The 13,873-nt window shown below is 33.0% G+C and overlaps 1 protein-coding gene across 1 annotated transcript; it reads left to right on the forward strand.

Annotated features, from left to right (window-relative positions):
* Positions 1-11,689: 11,689 nt before the first annotated feature.
* Positions 11,690-13,643, forward strand: LOC110664212 (transcription factor MYB86). The gene is made up of 4 exons (XM_021823793.2): positions 11,690-11,788; positions 11,864-12,128; positions 12,223-12,352; positions 12,801-13,643. The coding sequence occupies exons 2-4, from the start codon at positions 11,999-12,001 to the stop codon at positions 13,540-13,542; spliced, it is 1,002 nt and encodes a 333-aa protein (XP_021679485.1). The 5' UTR covers positions 11,690-11,788; positions 11,864-11,998; the 3' UTR covers positions 13,543-13,643.
* Positions 13,644-13,873: the final 230 nt, after the last annotated feature.

Raw genomic sequence — 13,873 nt, forward strand, 5'->3', positions numbered from 1 at the left:
TGTTATGGAGATTGGGTCCACACCAGGCATAACATCAATCTCAAACTGCACCTCTCTTTCTGGAGGTAATCCTAGCAATTCATCAGGAAACACATCCGGAAAGTCACATACAGTAGGGATGTCCCTTAGTGCTGGACTCCCCACTTGGGTGTCTATCACATATGCTAGGTATGCTTCACAGCCCTTTCTGATCATTCTTCTGGCTAGTGCAGCCGAAATGATGTTTGATGGTAGTAAATGCCTCTCCCCATGTATTACCACATTACCGTATAGAGGGAGACCAAAAGTGACTGTCTTCAGTCTACAGTCAATCATGGCGTGATGCCTGGCAAACCAATCCATGCCCAAGATGATATCATACTCACTGAAGGGCATTTCAATCAAGTCTGACAGGAAAACATATCCTTGGATCACCAAAGGACAATTTCTATAGATTCTGTTGACCCGGACCTCTTGTCCTAACGGACTAGTTACTAGCACTTCAAAACCCATTTGCACACATGGAACAGTAAGTGAACAGACTATGCTAGCACTAACATATGAATGGGTTGAACCCGGATCAAACAACACAAATACTTCTTGATCAGAGATAGAGAATGTACCGGCTACCACATCGGAAGTCTCAGCCTCTTCTCGCTGTCTCATCGTGTAAACTCTGGCTGAAGCACTTCCTTGTGCTGATTGACCAACTGTGCCCTGACTGCCTGAAGTAGTGCCTCTACCTCTGCCTCTTCCTCATGGCCCATTTGTGAACCTCTGGGAGCAGGACTCTGAATAGATCCCTCGGCAGTAGTAGGAGCTGGACCATATCTCGGAGACGGAGCACTAGTGCAGTCTTTAGCTATATGGCCCTTGTCTCCATAGTTAAAATAGGCTCCAGTGGCCCAATAGCATTCCTCCCCATGAATCTTGCCACAAGTCTCACAGGGGCGGCAGAATGTGAACCCCTGCTCGACTGCTGACCAGACCTAGGGGGTCTCAGTCTGGAAAATCTGCCCCTACCAAATCTTCCACCTCGACCCCTGCTGGGTCCATTAAATTTCTTTTTCTTCCCAGAAGTACCACCAGAACTCGGCTCTACTGACTTTTCCCCCTTGTCTTTCTCTGATTTCTCAACTTTCTCTGATTTTTCTTTCACTGGGGTTGCTTCTGATTCTATTCTTTCCAACTCAAGTGCTTGAGACATGAGCTCTGAGAAGTTGCTGTGTCGAAATCCCACAACTTGCATCCTTTATGCTGGGCTTCAAACCCGTCTCAAATCTCTTACACCTTGCCTTGTTGGTGGAAAGGAGACTCCCAGCATAATGACTTAAGCGGGAGAACTCCCTCTCATACTCTGTCACTGATCGGTTCCCTTATTTCAAACTTAAAAATTCTTGCAGTTTCTGATCAACATATGCATCTGGGATGTATTTCTGTCTGAATTCTTTGATGAAGTCATCCCAGGTCAGCACTGGTGGTTCAGCCAAGCTGTGGGAGATGGTCATCCACCAATCAAACGCATCCCCTTGCAGTAGCGACACAGAATACTCAAATTTTAGTTCATCTTGGCAGTGCAGCTTCTTAAATACTCTATCCATTCTTTCAAGCCATTGCTCTGCCTCTAAAGGGTCTACTGTACCCTTAAATTCTACAGCCCCATACTTCAATAATTTATCATACTGCTGGAGGCAGTGGTTGTGCCACAGGTGTCTGAGGTGGAGCTTGAGCAGGCATACCCCCAGCCATTTGTTGAAACATCGTAGCCATCTCATGCGGCTATGCGAGGATCGTGACATTTGTGGGCACGGTGCTCTTGACCCACCGACATTACAGAGTGGGGCTTCCCCTTGTGCCTCAGCTTCAACAGATTGCTCGACTGAGTGATCCCCTTCTTCCATTTTAGTCTGAAATTAGGGTATCTCTTGAACAAGTAACACAAGGAGATTTTCCTTCGTTAGTTCATATTTATGATTTAATGTATGTAACAAATATGGACATTGAGCAGTTGTACTTAACAAGGAAAGACACAAATTCTCAAGTTAAAACATACTTCAAAAATTTTGCTCTGATACCACTAAAACAAGTTGCACCTTACCCCTCTGTAAGGTGTAACATGATCCCGTAGAATACCTAATGAACTATCAAATTTCACCTACCGATAACTCATTAAGTATCCTACAAGGGATTTTAAAACAATTTTCTTACTTTTGTTAAGTGGTGAGCGTTTCCTAATAGGTGGTTAAAACATTTAATTGAAATTAAAAACTAGTTAAAACTTTTGGCCCATTTTATTTTTTCGTAAATTTTATAAAAATTTTGACAGAGTTCCATTTATATTTTGAGAAAACAGTTCTTCAAATACCTGTAAAAAGCACTTTAAAAAATTTTCTCAACCACTACTTCGATTTCACAATCAATCTCAACAATTTCTCAAATCTCAAAATTCAACAGTCAATATTTCTCAATTTCCAAAGTTCAATCATCAGTAAAATAATATCTATCAATCTCATTCAAATTAAAATAAAACATTTCCGTTCATTAAAGAAAACAAACTATAAACATACATCATACCAAAATCTACAGTATGAAAATTCAAACTAAATTTTATTACAACTTTATACAAACTTTGTACAAACTGCTCAAGACCGATTTACATGTTCATAAATTTATGTGCAATACATACATCAAAATAAATATTTATAGGCAGGGTATAAATTATACCCAATAACTTCAAGTTGATAAATCCTCAATCCTCAGCAGCTCAGTCTGCTGCTCCTCTAGTCTCTATATCTGCGACAGCAATAAAAGCTATCGCTGAGTATTAGGACTCAGTGGTGCACAACATACTAAAATAATCTTTATACAGAGCTTAAATCACATTTATTCGAAAATTTGACTGAACATGAAAATTAAATACAAATCATGCATTATGAGATTTTAATCCAAAAAAATTTCATTTTGAAGTATCAAATCACATTTCTTAAAACCCACAGTTAGTTCATGCCATTCGAAACAAATAGATCTCAATAGCCAGAGGCTAAAGAGAAATCACATCACAAGGCTAGCTAGCTCAAATATATGGATATCCATTCACATCCTCTTCTACTGGCACACCTCAACACTTCTCCAGAGAAGGAATCAAAATTCGAAACTAATTACCCCCACTAGTCGTGCTAGTGAGGTGTTCAAATATATGGTCATGATACTGTGATTTCAAAACTTATCTTAACAATTTGCTAAACATTGTCATTTCAAATATACACAGTAACTTTCACAATTTAAATCAAAATATCATAAATAAGGTCACAATACTTTCAACGATTCAAAGCAAAAGTAAAATGCATATTTCATTCACTTAATCAATGAATTTTACAGCATAGTGATAATGTGCACAAACCTCAAGCGAGTCGTCTCTTAGCCTTGACTCGGTTCCTCGGGTTCTTTCCCGGTATTTTTTTTAATTGAAACACACAATTTTACAGTGTTTCAGTACCATAACTTAGCATAAATCCAAAAATAAATTTAACTTCACTTTTACCTAGCTCTAACGTTTTAAACTCGACATTCCTTAAATTTTTGTGTTTCGGGTTACTATTCACTATACTATTCAAGTCAAATTGTTGACTTTCTAAGACTTAATAGGTATGGGAATTCCAACTTCACCCACATACCACATTTTGGTCACTAAATTTGTTGGTTTTGGTTGTTTATTCAAATTATAAGTCTTTTTAGGCAAATTTGATAAATTTCAATTTTGGTGTCTAAGGTTGCACTATTTCATTGGTCACTTTTCTATTGGAATTTGGCAGAAATTCCTTCATAAGAAATGTTCCCTATTGTCTTAAGTTTATTCTCTTTTTTGAATCACTCTAATTGGAGTTTTGTAGCTCAAGTTATAGCCATTTGAACTATGGCTGCCGGATTGGACACAACCCAGAATTCTGGGCAATTTTTGGTGTTGGCAGTTTTGGGTCACCAAATTGGGGTGGCCAAATGACTTGGTTAATGGCATAATTTGGGTTGATGTTCTTCATAAAAGTTTTAGATCTATATCCCATCTAACCACTGGTAAAATTTCAGGTCATTTTGATCTGCCTGGCTCAAGTTATGGCTAAATGAACAAACACTGTTCATTTGGTCTGTTTGTACAGAGCAGCCTGCAATTTTCCAACTTCGGTCAATTTGTTCACTAGGTTTTAGTCACTTTTTGGGTATGCTTCCAAAATGAAAATTGTGTCATTTAGTGTCTATTTTCATCCCCAATTGGTTCCATACCAATTGGACTTGTAAAATTTCATTTTTGGTCCCTCAAAGGAAATTTTCCACACTCCCTCTGAATTTGGCTTTAATTCCAACACTTCTAAAACACTTAATTAGGTCACAAATGATCATTTTTCACTTCATATTAGGTCAAAGACACCATTTACCACTTCCTCACATTTTTTGCCTCTAAACCCTAATATCCAAAACCCTAAGTTGCCAATTTCTTGCATTTAGCTACTTTCAAATTCTTTAATCATAACCACTCACTAATTCAAGGTTCATTTACCCATTCAAGTAAATCAAACCATGCAAATCACCCTCCCCCTCATGCTGGCTGAAATTTCAGTTTAGTCGCTCAACAAATTTTTCTTTTCATTTTAAGTTTATTTCTATGTTCTTGGTGCTATACATACACTAATTAAACTAAAAATTTGAAGTTTGCATTACTAACCTTAGGTGAAGTCTTTGATCTTCACTTCCTCTAAATTTTCTTCAATTCTTTGATGACAAATCTTCCTCTCAAGTGACTAAATCAAGTTTTTGTGAAGCAAGTATGGAAGAAGTTGAGATTTAGTGAGGGTTTCAAAGCTTGAGTGCAAGCTTTAATGGAGTTAGCAATGGTGAGGGAGAGAGAGAGATGGGAGGCGGCAAGGGATAAGAAGAAGAAGGGATAAGAAGAAAGAAGAAGAAGGCTTTTTGATTTTTTTTTCTTTTCTTTTCTTTTGTCTTTTTATGTCTTAGGAAGACCCAAAAATCCAATTAATTAAATTCACAAATACTTATTTTTATGGCATCATGCGTGATGTCATGCATGATATCATCACCTTTTTAACATTTTCATTTTCTTTCTTTTTTTTTTCTATTAATTCTTTAATTTAATTCTCGATTCCAAAATTTTCTTTTCTCCGATTTTATTTGACAGTTAGGTCAAGAGTCAGCTCTCGGGGTTAATTGACCAAATTGCCCCTCACCGGTTCATCCCTGTTTGCAATTAATTTAATATTTCTTTAGGCTCCCAGGCCTAATTATTTGACTGGCTTAACAGTTCTTTTTCGTGATTTTCTCTTTTCCACTGTGTTCGTAATGGTCCTAAGGACCGCAGCGTCACATTTTACGGTTCGAAATTTGAGTTTAAAATGACTTTGCAGTCCTTCCCGAGAAGGTCACCCATCGCTGTGACTCTCAGCTCGTTTAACTTCTTATGTTCTGTTTTTCTTATTTATACTTAACTAATTGGCAATTGCTAATTATTTGTGTTTATGGCTTATCTAGTTGTCATAAGTGTGTTTCTAATCCCCTTAATTGTCCAGACCGACACCGGTCACCGAAACAGTGAAATATACCAGGCTATGCAAATAGCGGTGTTACATCTTACTCCTTAATGAGCACCTTCATTTGGAAAAATCTAATACCTATTCCTCTCGGCTCATTTTTTTCTTTGAATTCTCCTCTTTTGAATAATGGTAAACGGTTCTCACAGCTTTAAAGTTACTTGTTGTAACCTTTTAAAACCAACTTTGTTTCGTGGTAGTACTAAGTCTTTTATACGGATCTAGCATTTCTACGAGGTATTGTTTCGTGGTAGTACTAAGCCATGGTTTAAGCCATGTAGATGATTCGGCCATGATCATGATTCAAACTATTGTTTAGCTCCACATATCATTGCTTATACACTATAAGACTTGCCTAATGAGGATTGTCCTAATTAGATTATAACTTTTCCTTATTCACGTGGGATTCCATGTTCTACTCCTAATGGAACTCCAAACATGGAATTCCATCACATGGGATTCCATCTCATAGACACTCCTACTGATATTGAATGTCTATTCGATATTTATATAAGAAGTTCAATCCTCCATAGCCAGATATGTTATTCTCGCTTTAGTTACAGATTGCTCTGGAGTGCCATTACTGGAGCAACATAGAGAATGCCTAAGCCAACACACCCATACTCTTGCTTTGTTTGCAAATCCATACCCATACTTGATCCATAATATCATCAATGTTCAATTAGTTTTCCCTAGTGACAGGAGCAATATTATCATTTCAAAGTTTAACCTACATTTTTCCCCACATGATATTATTTTATTTAGTTATATTTTATTTTTATTTATTTATATTCTTAGAACTCTACTATAATACTGATAAGTATCATGTCTAGTAGATCTTATGGTTAAGTGGGTTCCCCTAGTTGCCATGCTAATGTTACTGATTCTCCATTTTATTTTTATTTTATCTTATTTTATGTAATTTGGGCTTCATTATGAGTTTTAGAAATAATAAGACTTATTACATGGTTCGAGAATGTCAATCTAAGTCTTAATATTGCTTCAATCCATAAAATCAAATCGCGACAATTAATTTGAATCAAATAAAAATGAATTATGAATTATTTTAATTCAAATAAGGGTTCAAAATGTGCCAATAGTAACATATAAAAGCGTATGACAATGACCATTAAACCATTATCATATATAAATAAATAATATCATTCAAATTATTTCTATTGGCAATAAAAACTATGAGAAAACAATTTTATTAGGAAAGAAAAACTAAAAAGCTTAGCTTAACTTAATTTAGTGTTTGAATGTATATTGCTCATATAGTAAATCTAGGTTGGACTCTCTATTTTTTTTAATCCTCTATTAAAAAAAAGCAAGAAATTAATCCTAAATACAGAAACTAACAGGCAGTGTCAAGAATGGTGGAAATACGAGGAAATTTGTCTCCAGAAAAAGGTTTGTAACCTGAAATGATGGGTAATTGAAATGGGATGGAGGAAGAATTGCCAGCAAATCATTCTACAACGGAATCCCTTTAAATTAAAATGTTCAACGTGCACAAAGATCGGAATCTCCAACCCTCAAATCACCATTATTCTTGAAAAGTTAGAAAAGACGATTTTAAATGATGAGTTGCCTCTCATTTAATAATTAACTTTTATCTTTTTTATGTAAAAACTCATTATGATGTTTTAATTTTTGTTGCTTCATTGGTCACCACACATTCCAATCAAGTAGTCAAAACTAAATTACATATCTTATTTTGTATTAAGATTTTTTTTTTCTTTTATAATTGTCAAGGATTGAAATGTAAATTCAAAATTTTATAAGTCTGAAAACTATTTTAATATTATTAAATTAAAAATTGTTAATTATATTAAAATATTTTTATTTTATAAAATTATCAAATAAAAATTTATATTTTATTCAATGGAAAGCCAAAACATTCCACTACCTACATCTTAAAGGTTAAATAACAAAAAAAAAAAAAGTTAAATAACTAAAAAAAAGTTAACAACCAAATTCTATGGGAAGAACAATAACTCTATATCTCCTTATAAAGATGCAAAACATAACAATTTTTTCTTAATTTTAGAAATTGTCTGTGTCTTCTTTCTAGAAATCTCTTCTTTTTGCTCATTTTTCTCATCTTTTCTTTGAGTAGCCTATAGATTTCGAGTGAATAAATTCTTAGATCTATCCTTGTTAATAGATTTAGAGTTTTTATGATATTTTCTCTCCTTTAATAGAGCTTTTAGTATATAATCATCTAAGGTCCTTTTTTGTTTTATTCAACAGTTGTTGGCTTGGAATTGGATTGTGGAGCTTACTCATATCTGCAGATAAGTCCATTTTTATGTAGATTAACTAGCTTCTTCTACTCAAAATTATCTGGTTCGTGCTCATGGGTTAGAGCATTCACCTTCTGGTTTGGTTCCTTGGCTTCGATATGATGCTGTTGGTGTGGCTTATAGCTGTTTCTGAATTTTTTTTTTGTTTTTTATTTTTTAAGGCTTTTGGCCTTCACTATTTTTTATTATAAGAAAATAGAGTACATTTATTAATAAGTGTTATGAGTAGTGACAAGATTCACTACACTCTTAAGGAGAGAATCCAGATTTATTGAAAAAAGTATATATTATTAGGAGAGACAGCCACAAATTACGAAAGAACTAGTATTTTGTAGATAGTAAAACAGATATAGAAAATGTCCTGATGTAGAAAAAAGAAAGAGTATATTTAATTAACAAATTTAAAATTAAAAACTCTATTCGAAATCTAACAAATTAATATGCAGGTTTAGATTTATATTTGTTATTTAACACCATTATATATAGTCATCCGCTATAATATAGGATTTAATTAATTCCCCAAGTAACGGTGGAGTGAAGAAAAGAGAAGGTGCCCCACTTCATTTTTATTGGTAGAATTGAACGCAAAGAAATAATTTATAATTTCTCCAATAAAGAATAGAGACTCAGAGAGAGACAGAGAGAGAGAGAGGGAGAAGTTTAAGATGGATGCATGTAAGCATCATTTCTTCCATGAATTCTCTCTCAAAATGGCCTGCAAACAATCATTTGCTTTCCCCAGCTACCACAACATGTTTCTCACGCTGAGGGCTACTTAGCTGCTTTTGTTGATTGTTTTTCAACTACTGATGTCATCATATGGTATAACAAATAAGCTTGAGCTCCAAAGACAAGTTTGATGCCATGTATATTGCTTGAAAAACTAACAAAAATCAACGACTAAGCCCTAAATTTCAAATTAGGTACGTCAGTTATATAAATCATTTTTTCGTCATTTAATTTTATTGGATCCTAAGCTCACCTCAATTATCTCGTGATGCTATTTTTTTCTGCATCATTTTATACCTCTCTCTTCCCCTTTTCACTCATTTTCCTACTAACTTATTACATTTTTATATTAAGACATAAAAATGATTGAATCTTACGCTGGCTATCAACCTACCATAATCTTTCTTGTTTATCTAGACATGAGACCGACTATATATTTCACAAATTAATGAAAAAAAAAGATTAATTATTATTAATTAATTAATTAATTAATGTATATAAAGAATGTTATTGAAGATGATTTTTGGTTTCAAGTTCGAGTCCCGATTGAAACTATTTGTGTTAAAAAGAAATTAATTTTTTATGAATTGATAAATTTGAGTCCTTTAAAATTCTTATTAATTTTTGTCTCATACTATGATAAATTTGTTATTTTTTTTGTATTAACAAATAATTATTTGAAATTTTTAATAAATATTTTATTAAGCACCATATATTAGTTTTTTCAGTCCTCAAGAATTATGCTAAAAACAAGCTCCATGTTGGGGTGGTTGTGTTGGATGCCAAGGAGAGCCTATGGGAAGATTGCAGTGGTGAAGGAATCTAATGTTAAGATCTGATCATTTGCATCAAGAAGTGAATTTTCACTATAATATATATGAAATTTAACCACATTAATTTTAACGTCGTTAACCCCTATTTGAAATCAATAATTTTATAAAAATACTCAATTCAATTAATTTATTTTTTTCAATTCTCATATTTAGAATTAAAAAAAAAAAATTTTTTTTCAACTTAAAAAAAATGTGTTTTAAAAAAATAGAAATAAGTATGAATATGTGAAAATTCTTTTCTAAAAAATGATTTATTCCAAATAAAGCCTAAATATTTAATATTAAAATGAATAAACTTTAATTCAGTAGTATTGGAGTTATTAAAACTGTGAAATCTTGAGTTTGATTTCCAATCAAAACTAATTAAACAAAAAAAAATATTCAATGTTAAAAATGAGAATTAATATGAAATATAACAACATTAATTCTAATATTATTAGTTTTTTATATTAAAAATAATAATTATCAAAATTTGTTGTTAAATGTTTATGATAGATAAACAAATCAAAGAGAAGGGACTAAAGTTTGATATTTTATTTGAAATTCAAGTTCAACATCTAAACTCAGATGTTGAGGTAAAACAGCATAAGAAGTTATGAAGAGATCTCAAAATCTATAAGACTTTTAACATTGATGATTTCTTGTTAGCTTAATGTTATCCATATAGTTTCTTCTTGTTTACTATGTTATGTTTAGCAGCCTAGGCAAAGCAATATGATAAGGTAGGTTTCTTCTTCAAATTACAATTTTTTTTTTTAAGTTTTGGAATTCGGTAGTGCAATGACCTGTGATGGCTGCTAAAACAAGGCTACGTACCCATTTAATTAAAAACAAATTAAAAAAAAATGAAAAATCCCCCACAAAGCTACTAAAACACTCAATTAGACCTTGTCCTTGATCATGAGTGCACCTCAAGTTTAAATTCCAGCACATTTCTCATAGAGTATTGCCTTAATGACTTATGACTTCTTTGAACTTTTTCCCCATTTGTCTACTTGAACCAGTTTAATGTAATGAAGACCAGTTTAATAAATTAATTAAGATTACGAATCCATATTATAGAAAAGAAAGAAACTGAGCAATCTAGAAAACCAAATGTCATAGAAATCTTCTCAAGCAATTTTGTTTTTGTTTAGACAAAGTTTGATTTAATTATGCAAATGATAGCTGCTTCTTAATTAATACAGTTAAGACACCAATAATATTGGGTTGCAAGAGTAACCCATTTTTACACTCAAATTGACTATAAATTTTCTTCTTTTCTTGGTGGGACCTATGAGATATTTGCAATTAAATATACCCTTAATTGACAAATTGCCCAAAAATCTAACTAACAAAGGATTTTTTTTTTTAACTCGATTTTATGATAAACCCAAAAATATAAGATAGACTTTCATAATTTTAGTTTATAATAGATCGAATTTAGATAAGAATTTTTTCTAAAAAAATGGATTCTAATAATTTTTTTTTTAAAATAATTGACTCTAATTAGAGTGAGATTGGATCACGATTTTAAAGATGATTTCAACATTAAAAACGACTTAGCAGTACTGAGACTATGTCACATTTTCTTTTTTAATTTATAATGATGTTAATAAACTGTTTAAAAACTAAGCTGTAGTATCTATAACATGTTTCCGTACATAAAAAACTATAAAGATTAGAGACTGTATATATTTCTTCTTAAAAAGAGAGCGGAGTTTAAAAATTTTAAGGTGAGGTGCCTTCAGATCAACTTACTCATTGATATTAAATATTATTTTCAAATCATTTTATAAATGCACCTAGTATCAATATAGTGTATTATTATTATTATTATTATTATTATTATTATTATTATTATTATTATTATTACAGTGCTTTTAGTTAAATCAAACTTACTTCTAGACTTAGTTTTCATAAGTTTTGAAACTATATCGATAAATAATTCAATCTAAAATAGCAAATTTTACTAAAAAAAAAAAAGATTAATTTATTGATAAGGACATGAGCTCCTCTTTTTCATCAATCAGGCTCGATTTTATTAAAAAATATTTTAAAACTATTTATTTTGAATGTATTAAATTGATATGAAAAAAATATGCCGAGAAGATTTAATTTCAGTTTGCGAAAACTAATTCGAAATCCCTCATTTTTAATACGAAAAGAAAAATAGCAAATTTCGATAAACTACTAAATCTAATCGTCTGAGTATAGATTTTCATTTCATACGATGTTTAAGAAATATATTAAATTGTTATTGCTGAGATGTCTTTTTGAAATATAGAAGAATCTATTAGTATAAAACCAATGTTTGCGAACCGTGTTGCCACTTGGTCTATATTTGTTGGAAAGACATGCACTTGTGAGTGAGCGTTCTCTCTCTCTCTCTCTCTCTCTCTCTCTCTCTCCACTAACAATTATTAATGGTTAAGTGCAGAGGTCATAGATCAACAATCTGATGATGTAATATTCAGAAAGAGTAAAACTTGTCTGTTAAGTAGTGTGATTACTCGGGATATGAATTTAGCTGAATATTGAAAGCTAGCAGCAGCCAGAAGGGAAAGGGATATCGATGGGCCATAGGTGCTGCAGCAAACAGAAAGTGAAGAGAGGGCTATGGTCCCCTGAAGAAGATGAGAAGCTTGTCAACCATATCACTACCTATGGCCATGGAAGTTGGAGTTCTGTCCCAAAACTTGCTGGTAATATTAATTTTATCATCATCAGGAATCTCTCTCTCTCTCTCTCTCTCTCTCTCTCTCATAGAATTTTTGATGTTTTGATTTCAAAATGCAGGCTTGCAGAGGTGTGGTAAGAGCTGCAGATTGCGATGGATAAACTACCTGAGGCCAGATCTCAAAAGGGGTTCCTTCTCTGAACAAGAAGAGCAGATTATCATTGATGTTCATAGAATTTTAGGCAACAGGTAAGAAAAATTTCAACTGCAGAACGGTTTAGATTAGAGCAATGAAAGACTTGAAACCAGAAACCAATTGGGTCAGTATTCTTACATATGAACAAAATAAATAGCATTGCAGTTTTTTAATTTTATTCTTGAACTTCTATTATTCAATGCGAGTTTTTTTAAATCAAATTCAGAAAGCCACAATGTTGTTGGTTCAAAGTGGTCTAGGCCAAGAATTTTTGAAAAATTGTACTAGAAATAGAAATTAGATATTTCCTAGTAAGTAGAGTTTTTTAGTATAATTTACTCCAACTAAAACTCGTCAGAACCTCAAAGTCCTGGAGACGATTTGAATACCACTAAACTAAAACCATTGGTCTAGTAAAAAGAATTTATACACACTAGCTTATAATCTTCTTTTCTAGAGCTTTTTCATTGCATTCTGTATTTAAATAAAAATTTGTAACAGGTGGGCGCAAATAGCAAAACATCTACCAGGGAGGACAGACAATGAGGTAAAGAACTTTTGGAACTCATGTATAAAGAAAAAGCTCATCTCACAAGGCTTGGACCCGAAAACTCACAACCTAATCCCTTCTCATCAGAGAGCCAATAATAATAAGGTTGCTGCAGAGAACATACTACAATCCCACCAACCACCATTTTCAATTATCACATTGAATTTACAGATGACAGATGCTTCCATGGAAATGAACCCACCAATTCTAACATTACCAGCAGCTCCTTCTTCTAATAGCATTCACCAACCTCCATCGATGCAGACCTCGTCGGTACCCATATTCACCTCCGGTGATCATCACAACCCTAATATTCCCTGGACTGTCAATGATCATCAAAACTCCCTTGATTCTACCATTTTCCCCTATGTATCATCCTTTCAGAACACAGCCATTTCTTCTTCTTCTTCCTCAGTGAACCCATCTGGGTTTGGTCTGTTAGATGAAAATTGTTTCTGGGGTCATAATACCATTGCTGAGAACTTTGAAGCTCCAAGAATGGAAGTTCTGCAAGCACAAGAACAAGAAAATAACCAAGCTACGGAGGAAGTAGATGCAGCCAAAGGTGTCCAAGATATGGATGCTTCATTTGACGGCTCTAGCTTTGGTCTTGAGTTTGTGGAATCTACATTGTTGTCTAGTTCGATGTGTCGAGAACTCGATTCCATGGATGATCTTGCATGGAACTTTTAGGCCTCCATATGTATGTGTGTGTGTATAGTTACTAGTCACTATCGATAACTATCCAGCGGGTTTTGTTTTAGTTGCACATTCTAATTATTTCGAAGATTTTACATTTAGTTTACATATATATATATAAGCAAGCTTTTTTTTTTTTTTTTTAATTTTATTAGTCACAAATCCATGAAAAACTTAGCATAGGCCATCTAACTGAACCCCGGTCAACCGACCTTCCCAGAACGCCCAACTTAGAATGACAAATTCTAAGTGAAAAAACCTGTAAAAAACACAATACAAAACGCAATAGTTCAAACTATCAATACCTCCAAATTAAAAAGTAATC

This window comes from Hevea brasiliensis, chromosome 11 (assembly GCF_030052815.1).
Source record: "Hevea brasiliensis isolate MT/VB/25A 57/8 chromosome 11, ASM3005281v1, whole genome shotgun sequence".
Taxonomy (NCBI): domain Eukaryota; kingdom Viridiplantae; phylum Streptophyta; class Magnoliopsida; order Malpighiales; family Euphorbiaceae; genus Hevea; species Hevea brasiliensis.

Bases quoted from the DNA above. Each gene is read 5' to 3' on its own strand.
- LOC110664212 (XM_021823793.2), top strand. From the start codon at position 11,999: ATGGGCCATAGGTGCTGCAGCAAACAGAAAGTGAAGAGAGGGCTATGG. The intron at 12,129-12,222 runs GTAATATTAATT...TTCAAAATGCAG, and splicing joins TTCTGTCCCAAAACTTGCTG to GCTTGCAGAGGTGTGGTAAG. The intron at 12,353-12,800 runs GTAAGAAAAATT...AATTTGTAACAG, and splicing joins CATAGAATTTTAGGCAACAG to GTGGGCGCAAATAGCAAAAC.